Source organism: Mus musculus, chromosome 1 (assembly GCF_000001635.26).
Source record: "Mus musculus strain C57BL/6J chromosome 1, GRCm38.p6 C57BL/6J".
NCBI classification, from domain to species: domain Eukaryota; kingdom Metazoa; phylum Chordata; class Mammalia; order Rodentia; family Muridae; genus Mus; species Mus musculus.
Window position 1 is genome coordinate 69,986,511 of NC_000067.6, and position 20,667 is coordinate 70,007,177.

At 36.8% G+C, this 20,667-nt stretch overlaps 1 protein-coding gene across 2 annotated transcripts in view; it reads left to right on the plus strand.

Moving 5' to 3' along the window:
* The window catches only part of Spag16 (sperm associated antigen 16), an 898,261-nt gene that overhangs the window by 159,639 nt on the left and 717,955 nt on the right, over window positions 1-20,667 (plus strand). For both annotated transcript variants that reach the window (NM_029160.3, NM_025728.4), the window contains one exon: window positions 10,271-10,398. In NM_029160.3, the coding sequence (NP_083436.2) occupies window positions 10,271-10,398 (128 nt within the window). The remainder of the gene's footprint in view (window positions 1-10,270; window positions 10,399-20,667) is intronic.

The following is a 20,667-nucleotide window of genomic DNA, read 5'->3' on the forward strand; positions in this document are numbered from 1 at the left end:
AAAATCCACCACCCCTTCATGATGGAAGTATTAGAGAGCTCAGGGATACAAGGGACATTGCTGAACATAAACAAAGCAATATACAGCAAGTCAATCTCCAGCATCAAACTAAACGGAGAGAAATTTAAAACAATTCCACTAAAACCAAGGACAAGACAAACCTGCCCAATTTCACCCTATCTATTCAATATCAAACTTAGAGTTCTATCTAGAGCAACATGGCAAGGATATCAAGGGGATATAAATTAGAAAAGGAAGAAGTCAAAGTATCGCTATTTGTGCATGATATGATAGTATACATAAATGACCCCCAAATTCTACCAGAGAACTCCTACCAGAGAACTGAAAGAACACCTTCTACAAAGTGTCTGGGTACAAAATTAACTAAAAGAGACCAGTAGCCCTCCTTTATACAAATGCTAAATGGGTCAAGAAAGAAATTAGGGAAACAACACCTTTCATAGCCACAAATACTATCTTGGTGTAACTCTAACCAAGAAAGTGAAAGATCTGTATGATAATGAACTTCAAGTCGCTGAACAAAGAAATTGAAGAAGATGCTTCATGACAATGGATATGTAAAGTTGACATAGTGATTATAGTGGTAACATAATGCCATAGTGGTAAGATGGCATTCTGCAGACTCAATGCAATCAATCCCCATCAAAATTCCAACACATTAAAAAAAATAAAACTCAAAAGAGCAATTCACAACTTCATATGGAAAAACAAAAACCCAGGATAGCCAAAACAATCCTTAACAATAAAAGAACTTCTGGAGGAATCCCCATCTCTGACTTCAAGCTGTACTACAGAGCAATAGTGATAAAAACTCTACACAGTATTTGTTTAGAAACAGACACCTTGATCAACGGAATTGATTCAAAGACCCAGAAATAAACCCACAAACCTATGGTCACCTGATTTTTTTTTTTTTGAGACAGGGTCTCTCTGTATAGCCCTGGCTGTACTGGAACTCACTTTTTAGACCAGGCTGGCCTCGAACTCAGAAAACCGCCTGCTTCTACCTTGCAAGTGCTGGGATTAAAGGCGTGCGCCACCACACCTGGCTGGATTTTTTTCTTTTTAATAAAAAAGCCAAAACATAAAATGGGGAAAAAAAGAAAACATCTTCAACAAATGGTGCTTTTCAAACCGGATTTCTACATGTTGAAGAATGCAAATAGGTCCATATTTATCACCCTGGAAAAAAGTCACATCTAAGTATATTAAGGACCTCGACATAAAACCAGATACACTAAATCTCATAGAAGATAAAGTAGGAAATTGCCTTGAATGCATTGGTACAGGAGACAATTTCCTGAATTTAACACCAGTGGCTCAGGCTCTAAGATCAACAATTAATAAATGAGACATCACGAGACTTCAAAGACAAAGTACACTGTCAATAGGACAAAATGATAGCCTACAGATTGGGAAAGGTTCTTCACAAACTCTACATCTGGCAGAGAACTAATATTTAAATTTTATAAACAAGATGTTAAACACAAACAACCCGAATAACCCAATTTAACAATGGGGTACAGAGCTAAATGGAGAATTTTAAGCAGAGTTATCTCAAATGGTCAAGAAACACTTAAAGAAATGTTCAAAGTCCTCAGTCAATTGGGAAACACAAATCAAATAATCATAAGGTTCATCTTATACCCATAAGAATGGCTAAAATAAAAAGCTCAAGAGGTAGCACACGTTGGCTAGGATATGGAGCACTCCTTCATTGCTGTTGGGAGTGCAAATTTGTACAAGCAGCTTGGAAATCAATTTGGCAGTTTCCCAGAAAACATGGAATTGTTCTACCTCAAGAGCCAGCTACACCACTCCTGGGTGGAGTGGTATATCCCAAAGAAGATGCTCCACCATCCCACAAAGACACTTGCTCAACAATGTTCATAGCAGCTTTATTTATAGTAACCAGAAACTGAAAACAATTTAGATGTTTCTCAACTGAAGAATGGATAAAGAAAATTTGGTACATCTATACAATGCAATGCTATTCAGCTATTAAGAACATCATGAATTTTGCAGGCAAGTAGATGGATCTTGATAATATCATCTTGAGTGAGGTAACCCAGTCCCAAAAGGACATACCTAGTATTTTCTCACTTATAAGTGGATATTAGCCATAAAATACAGAATACTCACTCCACAGACATAAAGAAGCTAACAAGAAGAAAGGCACAAGCAAGGATGCTTGAATCTAACTCAGCAAGGGGAATAAAATAGTCATAGGAGGCAGATGGAGAGATAACTGTGGGAGAGGGGATGGGGAGGAGATTGGGAGTTTCAAGATCAGGTGTAGGGAGAGAGGGGAGATATGACGAGAGGGCAACTAGAATGAATGGAAATCTATAGCTGATTGGGGTGGGAAGGGCATCTCCAGGTTGTGACAGAGACCTGGGATAAGGGAGACACCCAAGAATCAATGGGATTGAATTTAGCTGTGACTAACAGCAATGGGGATATGAATCCTGAAGAAGTAGCTAGGCAGGAATGCCAGTGTAGCTATAGTGACACCAACCTACACACAAAACTTTCGACCTAAAATTTATCCTCTCTACCAGAAATGCAGGGATAGAGGATGGAACAGAGACTGAGTAGATGGCTAACCAATAGCCAGTCCAACTTGAGACCATCCTAGAAGTAAGCACCAATTCCTGACACTATTGAAGATACTTGGTTATGCTTGCAGACAGGAGGCTAGTAGCATGGCTATCTTCTGAGAGGCTTCACTCAGGAGCGGACTTAAAGAGATGCAGACACCCACAGCTGGGGACTCTTGTGGAAGAATAGGAGGAAGGATTTCAGACCTAGAAGATGATAGGAACTCCACAGAAGGACCAACAGAGTCAACTAACCTGGACACTTGGGGCTCTCAAAGACTGAAGAACCAATCAAAGAACATACATGGGCTGGACCTAGACATTCCTGCACATATGTAGCAGATATGCAGCTTGGTCTTCATTTGTGACCCAAACAACTGGAGCAGGAGCTATTCCAAAAGATGTTGCTTGTAAGTGGGATAGGTTCTTTTAGCTGGGCTGCCATGTCTGGCCTCAGTGGGAGAGGAAGCACTTTGCCTAGCAGAGACTAGCCTCCTATGACTATTTTATTCCCCTTTCTGAGTAAGATTCAAGCATTCTTGCTTGTGCCTTTCTTCTTGTTTAGCTTCTTTTTGTCTGTGGAATGAGTATCCTGTATTTTATGGCTAATATCCACTTATAAGTGAGAAAATACCAGGTATGTCCTTTTGGGACTGGGTTACCTCATTCAAGATGATATTATCAAGACCCATCTATCCCCAACCCCACTACCCCTCCCTCCCTGCCATGAGGAGAAAAGGAGGAGGTAGGGGGAAGGTTTGTGGGAGTGGGTGACCAGGAAGGGAGACAGTGAGCAGGAAGTAAAGTGAATAAGTAAAAGAAAATAAATAAATTTATAAGTTAACATTTTTCAAAACCTATTGTTAATGATGGTTCTTAAATGCTTTAACCTCCCTTGTAGCCCACTACCCACCAGAGGTAGTGGAAAAGAAAGGTTCTTTGGAGCAACTCCCATCTGTGTTGTCTGGAAATTGGCAGTTGAGTTCACAGGTCAGCAGTGGCAGCTCAATCCACTTGCAAACACTTCACAGATACACCAACAGTTGGCCTGGTAGAGTCTGGATAGCAAACAGGAGTCAGCAGCAGTAGCACTACCTAGCAGAGACAGCAAGGCCTCAGTCTCAGGCAGCAAGGACCACAAGGGATGTCAGAAGTTCTAGTCTGTGCCTATCTCAGGGAAGTGATGATCTGTGAAGATGAGAGACCCACAAGCATTGTACAGCTAGTTCTATAAGCAAGCCTCCGTTACTGCCTGTCGAATCCTATTTATACCCTCTAAACATCGGGTGTCCTCCATGGGTCTTGTCTCAATAAGAGGGTCTGTCTCAGCTGACATCACTCTGCTAGTCATCCCGAGTCTAAGGAAGAAACTGCAGCACACCACTAGAAGATTGTTTGGTGCATTTCTCTGCGGAGTGCTGACAAGTGGAGCTCAACTACACAATGTAAGGCAGACCATATATGCATGTCATAAGCAAAGAATCCTTCATTGTCTGTCCTTTCATGCTTGCTTTAGCAGAACATCCTCTCTCTGGTGCCTTCTTCAGTAAAACATTCCTTCACAAGTCTGCCTTAGCCTTTCACCTGTGTCTACTTTAAGGAAACATTCCTTCACGTGTTTGCCCCATCAAAACACCATCCAACGCAACTGTCTTTCCAAAAAAAAAAAAAAAAACCTTAAAAGTTTCCTTTTCATTAATTAACTGAGAAAACAACAAAACCAAACAAACAAAACAAGCAAACATGGTAAACAGCTTGCATAACTGTACATTTCAGCTCACATTGTAGCTGAATAGTGATGGAGAGGCCTGTTTTTCAGGCCTGAGTTTTACTTCCTATAGAAAACTTCACTCTCAGAAATTGATATTCATTTAGTCTGGGGTGGAACCAGAGATTGTGGTATTTTCAATACAAACTGAGATGCTTTCGAGTCGCAGAGTTGAGAGCCACCAGCTGTTGAAGCTGAGAGCTTAGCTTTCCTTGCATTTGTACCTTGTCAATAAAAAGAATTGGTGATGGCTAGGAATAGTTGAAAGCTTTATTTTCTTCCTCTGTCTTCTACCCATTCTTTATTCAAGAATTTTACATTGATCTTCCTGATTCTTTGACTATTTGTTGGTTTATGGTTCCTGGAATGCTGATTGGTTAACATGAGTCTTGGGTTCTGTCTCTGTGAATGCTTGCATGCTGATCCATCATTACTATATCTAGGTCTTCTCTTGGTTGTTTTTGTAAGTCTTCTTTCAAATAGCTTCTTAGTTATTGTTATATATTCTTATTTTCATCTGAGTTTAGAAACAGTGACAAGACTTGGTAACTGTTTTTTAAATGCTCTATTTTGTTATCTTCTGTAGTTCAGTACAATGCTCATGAAATTGATGCATATAGGTGTTTTTAAGGAATGGAGCTTTCTGTGTACAGGTGTGTGTACTTACACTGTTAATACAACACAATGCATGTGTTTGTGCTTACATTGTTAACAAAGTGCAATGCATGTGTGTGTGCTTACATTGTTAACACAGTACAATGCATATGTGTGTGTGCTTTCAGTGTTAACACAGCAATATGCATGTGTGTGTCTATTTGCACTGTTAACTCAGTACTATATGATAGGTAGGAATGTAAATTGATATCCTATTTCTAAAGAGATAACTGTGAAGAGCTGTCATGTTCTTTGTCAAATGCTTTCTTCATTTGAATTATTTATACTTCTGAAAGTGTGTATGTGTTTTAGGAAAAGTAATCAATGCAGTACTGTTTTATTTAGAGAAAGCTCTGCTAGTAGCATTGAATACCACAAAAGATACAAAAATAATAGAATAGTATACAAAATATCACATTGATAATTTTTACCAAGCAGACTGGTGTGTCACATAGAAATGTGACTTTGACAGTGTTACATGAAAACGTCAAGATGAATTGAGAATAGGGAACTTTCATATCTCACTCTCTCTAATAGACAGGTCATGCGGACAAAAACTCAAAAGAGAATTGTTGGAGCTAAAGAATGTCATAAATCGAATAACCCTAGCAAGCATCTGCTGATAGTTGCACCAAACACAAAATGTATACTTTCTTCTTAGCAGCACCTCATGGTCCTTTCTCCAAATGTGCTAAAACACAAAACAACTCATCAGATAAAAGAAAATTGAAATAATACTTTGCATCCTGTCTGATCACCATGTATTAACAATAACAGAAACGTCAAAAAAGTATAAAATCTCAGAAACAGAACAATTCACCACTGAATGAAAATGTGGCAATATTTAATAAAAGGGGAAATTAAAATGGTTTTAGAATGGAATAAAAAAGCACAACATATTAAATCTATGGGACACAGTGTAGGTAGTTATAAAATACAAGTTTATAGTATTAAGTGCCTCCATTAAAAAACTGGATAGATCTCATGTTAGTAGCTTAACAATATACCCAAGAAAGGGTATCCATGCTCGACATTACCTGGATCCTCAGGATCTGCAAGCTGGATGGCTCAAAGTCTTAGGGTAGAATCAAACACAACTGAAAAACATTTTACTATACTCAGTAATTGGTGCCTGGCCCAATTGTCAATCAGAGATGCTTCCTACAGCAGATAATGAGGAAGCCTTGTCTATTTGCATCTTGTTATGCTGTGTTGGGTTGATATTACTAGAAGTCCTGATTTTTCTCTGAAGGGAATTGGAGGAAGAGTGGATCTGGGGGAGAGGAGAGGTGAAGGGTTTACTGGGAGAAGGTGAGGGAGGGAAGGCTGTGGTCAGGTTTTATTGTATGAGAGAAGAATAAAAACAAATAAAACAAAGTTAAATAAAGATTAAACAAACAATTTAAACAATCACATAACCCCTAATGAAATAGAAACAGTAGTTAAAAGTATAATTGTCTCTTCCTAAAAAAGGGTCCAGATTCTACCAAACCTTCAAAGAAGAAATAATACCAATACTCCTGAAATTCTTTTGAAAATATAAGCTAGAGAAACATTTTAAACTCTTTTTAAAAATACTAAAACCACATGAAAAATTCCTCAAAATGAAAATTATAAACTAGCATTCATTATGCCCATTGTTGCAAAAAATTCTTATAAAATACTTAAAGACTGAATCCAGTAATACCATGGTCATGCTGGTTTATCACAGAGATGCAGGATGGTTCAACATACATAAATTAATAACCTTAATCTACCAAATAAGCAGATGTGAGACAAAACTAAATGGTCATCTCATTAGATACAGAAAAGACCTTTGACAAAGACCAGAATTCCTTTGTGATAGAAGTCCTTGCATACAAAGGGCATACATCGACATAATTGAAGCAATTTACTTTGATCTTATGGCCTACATAAACCTATACAGGGAGAAACAGAAAGCATTTTCACTAAAATGAGGAACAAGACAAAGGGCACCCATTCTCTCTGAATCTACTCAATATAGCAAGGAGTTTTTAACTAGAGCAACAAGTGAACTGAAGGAGACCAAGAGAATATAAATAGGAAAGAAATGATACGATGTCATCTATAAAAGAAGACTCCAGGAGATAGGAAGACTTTCACATGTTCATGGATAGTCAGAATAAATAATTTGAAAATGATCATCCTACCAAAAGTGATCTACAGATTCAATTCAATCCCCATAAACATTAGAACACAATGCTTCACAGAATCTTAAAAATACATTTTAGAATTTATATAGAAACGTAAAAAGGCCACAATAGCCTAAACAACCCTGAATAATACAAATGTTAGAGATATCACCGGACTAAATTTCAAATAATATTACAGGGCTATAGCAATAAAAATAACATTGTATTGACATTAAAAGAGAAATGTTGATTACTAGGATCAAATTGACCCATACCTCCAATTGTAAATATTGTAAATATTGTAAATATTTTCTCTTATATGTGGTTGTTAGCTTTTATGTTTTCTCTACATGTGCTATAATCTGAATAACCACAGAACTTAAGCACTACGTAATGTACTAGAGGGAGGAAAGTTTCTCCAAAGGAAGGGGGAAAGAGTATAACCGTATATGGAGAGACAAAGACAAAACTAGAATAGGAGGCTTGTACAGTGAGGAAAAATGGTAGGGGCAAAGGAAGAAATAATTGAGGACAACTAACAATGAAGGCCATTTGAAAAACCATAAGGAAAATTACTATTTAAATGCTTCCTAAGTCATACACAAATATGAAATGAATCTATATGGAGTCACCAAATACTAGGGAGACAATGATTCAGCTAGACATCTTATGTCACCAAATGAAACTTCCAGAGCCTGGAATCAGTTACATTATCTTTGGTCATTGGGTAAAGGAGCCCAGTGTAAACCCCCAAATATCACACGTTATTGCAAATGCCTTTAGTTACTCTCTACAACCAGATTGTAAAGTTTTATTTATGAAGATAACACCTATGTCATCAAACACATAAACACACAAATAGATCTGGTGCCTAACGAGAAGATTCACCCCTGCTCTCTAGGTAGCATTCACAGCTGTAAACTGTGCAACCTATAACAGTGACCTGTCTGCAAGATACACTGGTATAACAGAGGCACAAGTGTCATGAGTGTAACCAACCACTTTTTAAAAATAATTGGATTTAAGGCTCACCCCATGAGATTGAACCAATACTTGATATTGTTAAAGTGGTCCAGGACCTGAGATTAGATAGAACAAACATGTCACTCTTCTAAAGTGACAGAGCAAAATATGGCTCCTAATGTACATTTCCATATCCATGGATCAGTGCTCACAAAATTATCAAAGAAGCTTCTTGAAATATATTGGAAAACACTGAGGTTAGTATAAAAATAATGTTTGGAGAAAGAAGCTTTGGAGCACACAATCCTAAATGTAACTTCTCTAAAATCTGCACTCTAGTCTCAGGGATCTATGCAGAAAAGGAGGCAGAAAGATTTTATGAGCAAGAGGTGATGGGTGATTCAGAGTAAACTCTGTTTTCCATGCACAATGGTATTGTTGCACTATGGAGTCACAAAGACTGTGCTATCCTGTACAAGAACTACACAAGTTCAAGCCAGTTGGGTCCCTGTGCTAAGAGGAGGAACTGGACATGGAGACCCACTGCTAGTCAAGAAACTATCTGCAGTTGATTCCAGCTAGAAAGAGGGATGATTTTTCCCAGTAGAATTTCATTGGGTATACCAACTATGATTTAGGAGAAGTCCCAAGTCCAGGAGTATGTGGCCAGCACAAAATTAACTCACTAGTATCTTTGTGGACTTTCTGCTTCATTTTACCTTTTAGTCTACATTTTCTATCTTACAAGTCTTTCTGTTTTGATTTTTTGGGGTGTGTGTGTGTGTGTGTGTGTGTGTGCGCGCACACACACACACACATACTCATGCGTAACTATTGTTTGTTTGCTTTTTTGTGTGTGAGGGGGTCAGAGAACATAAACTCAATTGGGTAGGGAGATGGTGAGAATATTGTAGGAATTGGGGAGGGTAAAGCATGATCAAAATATATTGCATGTTTTCAATAATAATAAACAATAGTAGAATGATTTTCAAAAAGAAAGCAAACCATGGTCTCAAATTTATAGAAACTAAGGTGAAGAAAATAAATTAAATAGTTCTTCCAAAATGTGTAGTTATATCTTGATGTGAGACTAGAATTCATTTTTTCATGTAGTATTATAAAGTGTATGAAATTTGTATATATCCTATAATAATACATATTACTTTGTTATTCAGAAAAAAATCCCACCTACAAAAGTTGGTTAATATTTTTCAGCTCTCACCTTATAAGGAATCCATTATAATGTAACATCTGTAAGAGCATGAATTGTTACTGGCTTTGTTCATTGATAGGTTTACCATGCCAAGAATATTATTTGAGAGAGTGTAGCTTTTAGAGATACTATTTGAAAAAAAGTTTGAGTATCAAAACAAATATATGGCTCCATTTCTAAGGACAATTTTAGGAAGTAAATACTATAGATTATTTGTGTGTGTGATATTTTAAAGAGTTAATATATAAGCCATTAAGAATTTTAATACCTGTATTAATCATGTCTTCACTGAGGATACATTCCTGTCTTACGAAGTTTGCTTGTTGGGGAGAGGGTTAACTAACAAATGGAGATGCGAATCCTAATGTTTGTTACTTGAAGAACTCTAACAGAAATCTTTTACTATTTGCAAATATCTTTAAAGTAATCCCATTTCCTTAAATGTGAGCAAGAAACCCATAATTAACCAGTTAGCAAGGGTCATTTTGCTAACCGTGAAGATATAGGCATACTGTTAGCAGAGGACAAATGTACTGGCTTTGACTGCTGGGAGGAAATTGATGTCAAGGTTGAATGATTATCAAAAAATGACAATTGACAAATCATATAAGATGTTAAATTGTACATCATTTTACCCACCAAGGGAAGGCGCTCAAGTAATTTTTAATATGTATGCAATTTAGAACTAAATTCTGCTATGAAAACAAATGAATGCCTCATCTTAAATTTTGTCTTTCTTGTATATTTTCCCAAAGTTGCAGTGGAATATGAGGAATTGATAGTAAGAGTCATATATAATGCTATTTTTCTTAGAATTGAGTGTTAAATAAGACAGATCAGTGTGTATAATGGTATAGATATCTAACAGAGAGCTTTATCTCTATGTCCCCCTCCACAGGATTCAGAATTTCCTGTAGATATGCAACCAGATCCAAACGTGACTTCATGTACAGAAAACGTTTCTGCAGCAAAATTTGACTACAAGCTAAACAATATTTTCAGACTTCATGAACTCCCAGTGAGCTGGTAGGACTTTCAGTTTTCTTAATGCTTTTGAGATCTTGCTGCCCTGTCTAAACTGTGGTGTTCTCTTAACTATCCAGAGCTTATGTGATCTGTGAAAATAGATGCTTTAGCTTCTCACAGCAATGAAAGAATCCACTTATAGCCTCTGGAACATTGCAAGTTAATTGGTTTAGGCACTTGGTGGCAGTGTAGACTAAGTACATTATTGTAATTATTACTGTTGAGCTTGTAGTTCCAACTTACAAGAACACACATGGATTTAAGAGAGTTTCCAAGAATTATTTAAACCCAAGATTTGATAAACTATGGATTTTAATAATTTTCTTGATTCCAGCAATGTACTTTTTGAGTAATGTAATTTTTAATTTGTTCTTTTTGAAGTCATATTTTCGTGAACTGTGTAGGCACATTGATTTAAAGTAAAAACATATTATGTCACATATATTAGATATAATTGCTATATGAATCTGAACATTTATATCTATACATATAGAAAATGTATTTTTCATATCTTTTGCTATTATTAGGGTTGATAATGTTTATTTTTCTTTTAGAGAAGAATGTTTCTGTCAGTAATTTATAAATATAAAACAAAACTTTGTGAAAAACTTAAACTTCAGTAAATACTTTTTGTCAATAATCATAGTTATTAATTTTAGCTTAGTTTAGTAGCATCACAGTTTTGCACTTTTACATATAATTTAAAGTATATGCAATTTTCCTTAGGAATCTATGATTTGGGTAATATATATAGGAAAAAGATCTGTCATTATTCACAAACTTCTTCAGCAAGAGTAATATCTTGTTCTATTGTAATAACATCTATTTTACCTGTAGTTCTCTTTTTCATTTGAAGTGTGTCTGTTGCCTTTGATGATATTATATGTGATGTGATATGTATGTATACATATATGTACATATATATATCACATAGTTAATACATACATACATATATATACACACATATCATATGGTATGGCATACATATGCACAAATATGTACATATAATACATATATGGGATATATATGTGCACACATATGTATCTACATATATGTTCATTTATGTATACATATGCATACACATAAATATGTGTGAATACTATTGGATTATCTTAAAAATAAGAATGTTACATATGATACTTTATGTATATATAGCATAATTGATATGATTTTAATTACATGATTAAAACCCATAGGTCAATGTGTTGGAGATTTCTATTAAAATTTAAAGAGAATCATAAGAAAATGATGCATTCATCTCATATGATTCTAATTAAATTAGGACATACAGCTGTGTGTATGTCTATGTGTGTTTTTGTGTGCTTGTATGTCTGTGTGTATGTGTCTCTATGTGCATGTGTATATCTTTGGAAGTAAGGTTGTAACTTTCATTAAATGCTTTTAACTAGATCTGATTCTGTATGCTATTTCTTACATCAGCTGAGCACCATCTACAATTTTATTTTAAAATATAAAGTTATTTTATTTTCACATATTTAACTTATACTTCATCGGTGGGAATAATTTGACTTGTTATAAAAAGAGACCTAGTTATTTTCGCATTGGGTTTTAAGAATTTTCTGCAGTACATTCTACTCAGCCCAGGCAATGGTGAGAATATGCAGATTTGATTTGATAATAAAAAGAATTATAATAGAGAATCACTTTCTAGGAAGAAATTGTCCTGTTTGAACAAATGTCCAATAGTCTGTGTTCCAAAGACAATATATGTATTGAGTTCTCTTTTTCCTCGTTTATTGACAATAGATTCTTCATATATTCTGATTATGGTTTCCTCTTCCCTTACTCCTTCCTGTTCCTTCCTATCTCCCCTCCCATCCAGATCCATAACTTTTCTATTTCTCACTGGAAAACAAACAGACTTCTAAAGGAACAATAATAAGTTAAAATAAAAGCAAGTTGGAATAAGAAAAAAAAAACATAAAGAAAAAAAAAGCCAAAGAAGAAGCACAAGAAACACATAGACACTAAGACACATGTATTTTCACACACAGGAATCTCATAAAAACAGAAAACCAGAAGGTATAGTATACTCACAAAGGACCTGTAAAGTGAAAGAAACGAAAGAAAAAAAAATGAAAGAAAAGAAAAATGAATAGAAAAGAAAGCCTTATTCAGCATTATGAGACACGACTCACACCAAATGTGCAGTTGAGTGTTTTTTGTTAACTATGCTGTGCTTTCAGCCTACCCTTAAGAGCGGCTTGTTTCTCCAGTGAGAATCCCTCGGAGAAATTGAATTTTCATGAGCAAGAGGTTGTCCATTGGAGAGTGCTTCTGGGTCAAGAATGAGGGTGTCTTTCTACTGCTTTCAGCTCCAGGACATCAGTCAGTGCAGACTATGCATGCTGCCATAGTCTGTGTGAGTTCACATGTGCATTAGTCCTTCTCTGTTCAGAAAGACTTCTTTCTCTTGGTGTCCTCCATCCCTTATAGCTCTTATACTCCTTCTACCTTTTCTTCCATAGGCTTCTTGATGCTGGAGGTGGAAGGATTTGATGCATACAGCCAGTATAAGACAGTGTCCTAAGGTCTCTTACTCTCTGAACATTGTTGGCTTATGTTTGTTCTCATCTGCTTCAAGAGAAAGCTTCTCCAATAATTGATGAGCAAGGCACTGATCTATGAATACTGTAGAATGTTATTTTGAGTAAGTTTTTAAAATCCCTTTAGCATAACATTAGTATTTGACTTTTCCCCTGGTATCTAGTCCCAGGGTTTTGGCCATCCAGCAGTGTCAGCTATAGGTTCCTTCTCCTGGAATGGTACTTTCAGAGGATAGTATTTCCCATATTTTCATGTTAATTTAATTTTCATTGATAGCAATTTTGTTTCACATACTCATATTTCATCTCATAAATTAATAGTTAATTATATTACAATAGAAAACCTTGGCTCACAGAGACATTTGATAATAAACTATTTGATTCTTCATAGTCACCTACATTAGCTCTGTAGTGGCACTGGGCATGACCACTGAGCTCAAGCAATGAGATATAGCCAGCATTTCTGGCATGCTTTATGGAGAGAAGGAGTTGGTCAGTTAAGAAATTAAGTGGATGTTGAAGGAGAAGCCTTTATTCAATGAAAGAAGAAAAAGAGGGAAATGCTTGCTTTGTGAATAATAGGAATCCAGATTTCAGGCTACATTCTTTCCAGCATCTACAGAGCCAGCTGCCCCATAACCACTAGTGCAGGCCAGGGAGAGATTTCATTATCTTTGCTAGCAATTTTATTAGGAGAGGGGCTCTGTCTTTATGGCTTAGGCAGGGAAAAGGTGAATCAGTAGAAAGAATGGTGGTTAATCTAAGGATGACTTAAATCAAGTTGCTGCTTTGGGACACCTCGTTTAGGGGCTGTCTGCTTTATTGGCAGTCTGTTCATTTCTGCTGCTGGCACCACCATTTCTTCCTTGCTTTGTGTTGCTGTGGCTCCCATCTATTTTATTCTTTCAACTCTTCCCGTTTATCCTGTTTTAACTATCAGTCATCAGCCAGCCATAAAATATAATTCCAAAGTAATAGTTAGTGTTTCTCTAGTTTCCCCAGATATGAGGGAACTGGAGAGAAGAATCAGTGTTGAAGAATGTTGCCTGCACTATTCTGAGAACCAGAATTCAGACCCCAGGACATACGTAGGAAGTCGGTACCCTGGAAACACATCTAACCCCAGCTCTGAGGGATCCCCATTTACCCTCCATATCATCCTTTACCCCCCACAAGTGCATTTGTGCAAAAATGTGTACACACACACACACAAACACATACACACAAATGCATGTACAGTAAATAAATGAGCAAATATAATGAAAGTTAAGAAGTTTTAAAAAATGTATGATAAAACTGTTCTGTCGTTCAGAGTGTTTGTGGTGGAAGTAGGTGTATCTGAGTCAAATTCTCAGCATCCATGTACAAAGCTGCTTATAACCAGCTCCTGTAATCCCAGGACTGTGGGGTACAGGGACAGGAAGAGTACTGTGACTTGCTGACCACCAGCCTAGTTCCAATTTCAGTGAGAAACCTTTTCTCAAAGAATAAACTGGAGTGTGGTGGCACACAAATGAGGAACTTTACACCAGTGTATATGCATACATGTGTGTGTGTGTGCATGTGCACACACACTCACTTAACATAAAACAGATCATTACAACACTTTTCAATGACTACGAATGGAGCTATGTTTTAGAGCAGTTTACTAACCTGCATGAGGCTTAGGTTCAATACTGCAGTAAAATATTTATTGATTTATTGTATGCTTTTTAAGGTAAGAACATTTTTCTCATTAATCAAGGGTTAATTTTGCTTTTGTTTGTCAATATCAGTGGGACATGTTCTTAAGCTATAGTTCATAGGTTCCAACAGTAGTAGTGTGGCCATTAATACTGAAAAGAACAGAAATACAAATAATACTAATAATGTTTAATTCAGCACTAATGAAAAAAATTCACCTTCCTAATATATACTATCTCTGGTCATATTTCAGTTATCTTCTCTCTGTTTTTAGCAGACACAGATAAACAGATAACACACACACATGGACACACACACACACACACACACACAGGCACACAATACTCAGGCATCATCAAAATTACAGGATTTGATTCAAATATAGTTTAAGATGAAAGAAAAGACTAAACCCACAATTGTTTTAGAAAATTCTAAAGGAAAAAAATCTCCAGTTTTGTATCTATGCATACAGTTTGTCATACAAAACCATATAACCTATGATTTAGGGTAAAATCCAATTTTTCTCTCTTGAGAATCATGACCTAGGATAATTGCTTTATAGTTGAATATTAAAATAATTAGTTAGATTATGTGTAAGTGCAGAAAATGCTAATTATGTATTCCTCTTGTAGGAAAAAACAGATATATCAAAACATGTTTTTACTGTTTTTTAAGGTCACAATAAAAATATATATTAAAATCCAGAAATTTTAAAATTTCTTAATGTCTTTATAATTTGCATTTTATACAGTGCAATTACATAGATCAAAAATCCAGAAGGGTTTTAAATTAGACTAATTAAGAGTATTTCTAAGTTCTGCTTTAGATATTTCTTCTACTCTTACACATGTTTGAGTGGTGCCTTCCAACTAAACAATGCCTTCCAATACACACATCAGTTAAAAACTCCCCTTTTGTCTAGAGAACTAGGTTCCACCCATGTTCTGTCCTGTGCCCTGCTTTCTCATGAGAAACATGGCATAAATGCAGACTCATCACAATCCCATTTGTTCTTGCCATTCTCCACCACTGGAGATCCTATCTGCATTGGTTCCTTGATGCGCTATCATGACAAGAAAGAGCAACCTCTATTTAAAAGGTTGAAATTTGGGCTCATGTTTGTAGCTACAATCCATCATGGTGAGCAAGATGAGGTGGCAGGAGTTTGAGGCGCTGGTCACATAGCATCAGCAGTCAGGAAGCAAAGAGAAGAGAGTGCTTGTGCTCAGTTGGCTTTCTCCTTTTATTCAGTCCAGGATCCTATGTCTTGGAATATTATTTCCTATGTTCATTGATCCTTCCAGATCAATTTCTGAATCTAAATAATCCTTAAAAGATGTAACTAGATTATTTGTTTCCATGGTAACTAAAATTCCGAAGAAGGTGACAACCAAGACTAACCCTCCCACCTCCCTCATCTGAAACTCCCCTTATCAGAGTCACTGGTGTTTTGTTTTGTTTTTTGTTTTGTTTTGTTTTTGTTTTTTGTTTTTAATAACCTACCAGTGGTCTGGGCCACTCATAGCTTCTCACTTTCTTCACCAGTCAGGTACTGCTTAGACAGTTGGCCGCTCCTGTATTACTTCCTGAGACTCCATCTGCTGTTAGTGTGTCCTGGATTTCCTCTCGACTTCCATGTTCCTCCTTCTTAGCTTGTCCAGTGAACTGCTCCTCTTGGGTCAGATGTCTGCTTAAAGGACTGCCCGAAAGACCAGCTCTTAGTTTTATCTTTTTACTAAGTACATTTCTCAGGTGGTATCTTCTATTCTCTGGCCATCAATTCCAAGTGGTAACATCTTGATATTTTCCCTAAGTGTGAACATTTTGTAGGATTCTCCAGCTCTCATATCCAAAGAAGAAATTTGTGTTACCTCAGAAAGCCTGTATTTCTCCTAATCCCCATCATTATAAAAGAAGCACAGTGTATAAAAATATATTAGCTTAAGTCCCACAAATAACTTTGATTCCTCTATCTCTCCCTCTACAAATTCTACTATTAAATGTTCCAGTCATGAAGATGTAGCTCGGAGGTAGTACCCTTGTCTGGTACCTTAGATCCCCTATAAGGGGAGTCTACCAGTCATTCTGGTAGTTCTTTGATTTAGAATTCATTTATGATTTTCATTTTCTATTTCTAATACTAGTAGTCATCACTCAAAATGTACAAAAGGCTAATAATTTTCTCACCATACTCTGTAATATCAGCTCTCCCATATTGCATTTATTTCACAGAAACTAAATAGGTGTTAGAATATGTAAATGGGGTCATGAGAGCCCCTACTTTAAGTACATGCTGAACTTACCAGGCTCAAGAGGAAGAGCAGCCTTCTTTTGGACACTTTTTGTCATTCCTTCCATGGCCCACACATGGCAGTCGTTTCTGTTCTGTGGACACTCATTGCTGCATCATCAGACAAGGCTTTCACATGACAGGCAGGGTCAAGATTGCAAGTATTGCACATCTGCTTCGTTCCTACCATTACTCAAATGCCACCTGCTCCCAGAGGCAGGTCTAACAAACATAACTGCTATGCTACCTCTCATTTCCTCTCACTGTCAGTGCTTTCATCGTGCTTATTCAAAAAAATACATTTCAAATACTATTTTATTGGCTTATGTATATGTCTGTGTGTGTATCTTTATGAGCATGTGCACACATATGTCAGTGGGGTTAGTGGATACACGGAGGCCAGAAGAGGGAATTGGGTCCCTTGGATCTGGAGTTTTAGGCATTTTGGATACACAGCTTACGTTGTAGCTGCTGGGATCTGAACTCTGTTTCTCATGATTGGGCAACAAACACTCTTCACCCTGTGCTGCCACTCCAACTCCCTCTATGTTTTCTCTCTTTCCTGGCTCCCCATATGCCTGGGGGTCATACTTTTCAATGTATTTCATGAAAAGACCCAGGCTTTTATTTCGCTTTTACCTAGTTGATGAGATGCACAGCAGTGCTGGCCAGTGGGCACTACCCCAGTGCCCTCTTTTGTGAGCCCATTTGGGATAATGTGTCCTGGGTTTGCTGTGTAACTTGGCTGTGCCACTAAACTTCTGCAGATGTCTGCTCTCTTGGAGCTGGACATAGTGAAGGCTCTGACTCATGATAGAAGCTCAGATTCCTGAGTCAGCTATTTGTAGCATCCCTCAGCCTTTATCTAGTTGTATTCTCTAGATTTCCTATTCTTTTTTTAATATAAATTATATGAGTTAGTCTGTTTAAATTTATTGTCAATGCAAGAAACACTACATAATATTTATATCCACACATTCATTCAGCAGAAGTGAAGACTCCCCAACTAATCTGCACAATTGACTACCTGAAAGAATTCATTTGCAGGCAGTTGGCATTTACTTGAGTTCACAGTAAGCCAGGTGTAAAATCCACTGATGATAAATCATATTTGGTGGCCAAAAGTTCTATAGGAGAACATAAAATGTGGCAGAATTCAGTACAGGATAGCTTCAGGATGAAAGATGGGCCAGGGCTTTTATGAAAAGACAGCATGAAGCAGAGATCCTGCAGTGTGCAAAGAAGTGAGAAATATAGAGAAGGAAGAGAAAAACTGAAGTCAGAACATCCTTGAGGCAGAGGCATGTCCCCAGTATCCCAGGGGAAACAGGTAATGCAGCATAAACCAAATAAGGAATCTGAAAGACTCAGCAGAGACGTGTTAGGAAGTTGAAAGTCAAAGCAGTGTTCCACCAGACCTTAACAATCTCAACATTCACACTTTCTTTTGTAACCGGGAAATGTTGGAAATTGATTTGCAAATTCTGAGCAAAAGACACACAAGTTTGACTTGTTAAAAATAGGACCCAGATATAGCTGTCTCTTGTGAGACTAGGCAGGGGCCTAGCAAACACATAAGTGGATGCTCACAGTCAGCTATTGGATGGATCACAGGGCCCCCAATGGAGGAGCTAGAGAAAGTATCCAAGGAGCTAAAGAGATCTGCAACCCTGTAGGTGCAACAACATTATGAACTAACCAGTACCCAGAGCTCTTGACTCTAGCTACATATGTATCAAAAGATGGCCTAGTCGGCCATCACTGGAAAGAGAGGCCCATTGGACACGCAAACTGTATATGCCCCAGTACAGGGGAACTCCAGGGCCAAAAAATTGAGAATGGGTGGGTAGGGAAGTGAGGGGGGGGAGGGTATGGGGGACTTTTGGGATAACATTAGAAATGTCATTGAGGAAAATACATAATAAATAAAAAAAAATAGAACCTTTCAAATTGCTGTGTGGAAATGAGGCTTCTAATGGGGTTAAGGGTAGGAATTGACACTAGATAGGAATATTTCTCACAATTCAAGAATGCCCTAAAATCTCCATGATAAGGATGACGGTGAAATAAGAGGAGACAAGTGACCAGAAGTATTCTTTTATTAAGATGAGTGTCAACAAGTTTTTTGGCAGATTGGATGTGATTAAAAGAGTGGTATATTTCAAGGGTAGCTGGATTTTGGCTTCAGCAAAGGACGACTAAAGTAAGTATTCATTTACCTGAGGGAGAAGTAAGTTTGAAACCATGGATGTGCTAAGTTCATGAGGCTCTTAGGATTTAGGTGGGGCTGGGATACTTTAAGTGTACTGGGTGCTAAGCACATCTGTGTACACAGCTTGGCGAGCAGCTGAGGGCCTGTCTGAGTATTCCAGGTGTTGTCCTGACACTTTCATCAGAAATACGGTATCTGCCATTTCCTGTAAAAAGAAAAAAAAAAGAAAAACGAAAAAAAAAAAAAAAGGAAAAAAAAAAAAACGCTGGACTTTAGAGAAACATGAGTTATTAAACCATGAAACAATATAAAGCTAACGTTCTTTTAGTAATTTTCTTTTAAGTTACATCTTCATAGGAGAAAGCAAGTTATACTTAGAATGTATTTTTGAAAATAACATCCCTCAAATAACTATAGATAGTAATTACTATCTCAAAACTACATCATAAGTGTATTCTGCAAATATTATGTTTATTTCTCTCCAGAATCAAAAGTACATTAGAGTGAACCAAAAAAAGAGAAAAAAAAGTACTCATAATTCCTAAAGTTACCTTAAAAATATTCCTAGAAGGATTATTATTATAGAGATATAGCCCACTGGTTTTAACATTTGATAACCAAGTGCTAAGGTGTAAGGTAGGTCCCATTATCTAACGATACAGTAGTAACAATTATTCCATTAACTTTTAAGAAGGAAGATACACAGGAGTGCACAATAAATGCAAACATTAATTGTAATGAGCTATTTGCTTTCTGGATATGTTCCATGAACAAACACATCACCTAATGGGATTCGATTTTTAGGTTATGTTTTTCATATATTTTGTAGTACCCTTGCTTGTATCATACCTTAACTTTAAACTAACTTTTTCAGTCACTTTGGGTTTGTCAAGTGGCTGTCATATTCCAGAAAATGTTCTCTCTCTCTCTCTCTCTCTCTCCCTCTCTCTCTCTCTCTCTCTCTCTCTCTCGGTTAACTTACAGCTTAAAATTATGGAAGGGCTTTTACATTGGTCACAGATGATGCGTAAAGCATTTTCAATTCCAGCATTTCATAGACTCAGCCAGAGACCGACAGTTGCCCTTCTGGGGCTATAACCGTTTTTCATTCCCTTTTAATTATCTAGATCCATAGTAATAACCACAGTGACCTACAAGAAGGCATTGTTGGACATATTATAATTATATATAGCAATTACGTGTAGTGCCAACAATGCATAAAATCCTACTTATTAACTAAGGTTAGTAAAAATGAAACTCTGTTTGTCTCCCTTAGGACATGGGCTCAGGTTTTGAAAAGCCAAGGCATTTAATTTGTGCATAAAACTTTTTTTTGGGAGTATATTATTATGATAAGTCAGTTCTATTTCTGTGGGATGATTACACATTAATAATATTCCAGTAGATATAGACAACATTCTCACTCCAGCTCCTTCTCTCGGTGTAGGCTCACATCTCCTATGACCTGCTGTGTGTGAGAGAGGGAAATGGAGTTCAAAGTGAAGGTGACCCAGATC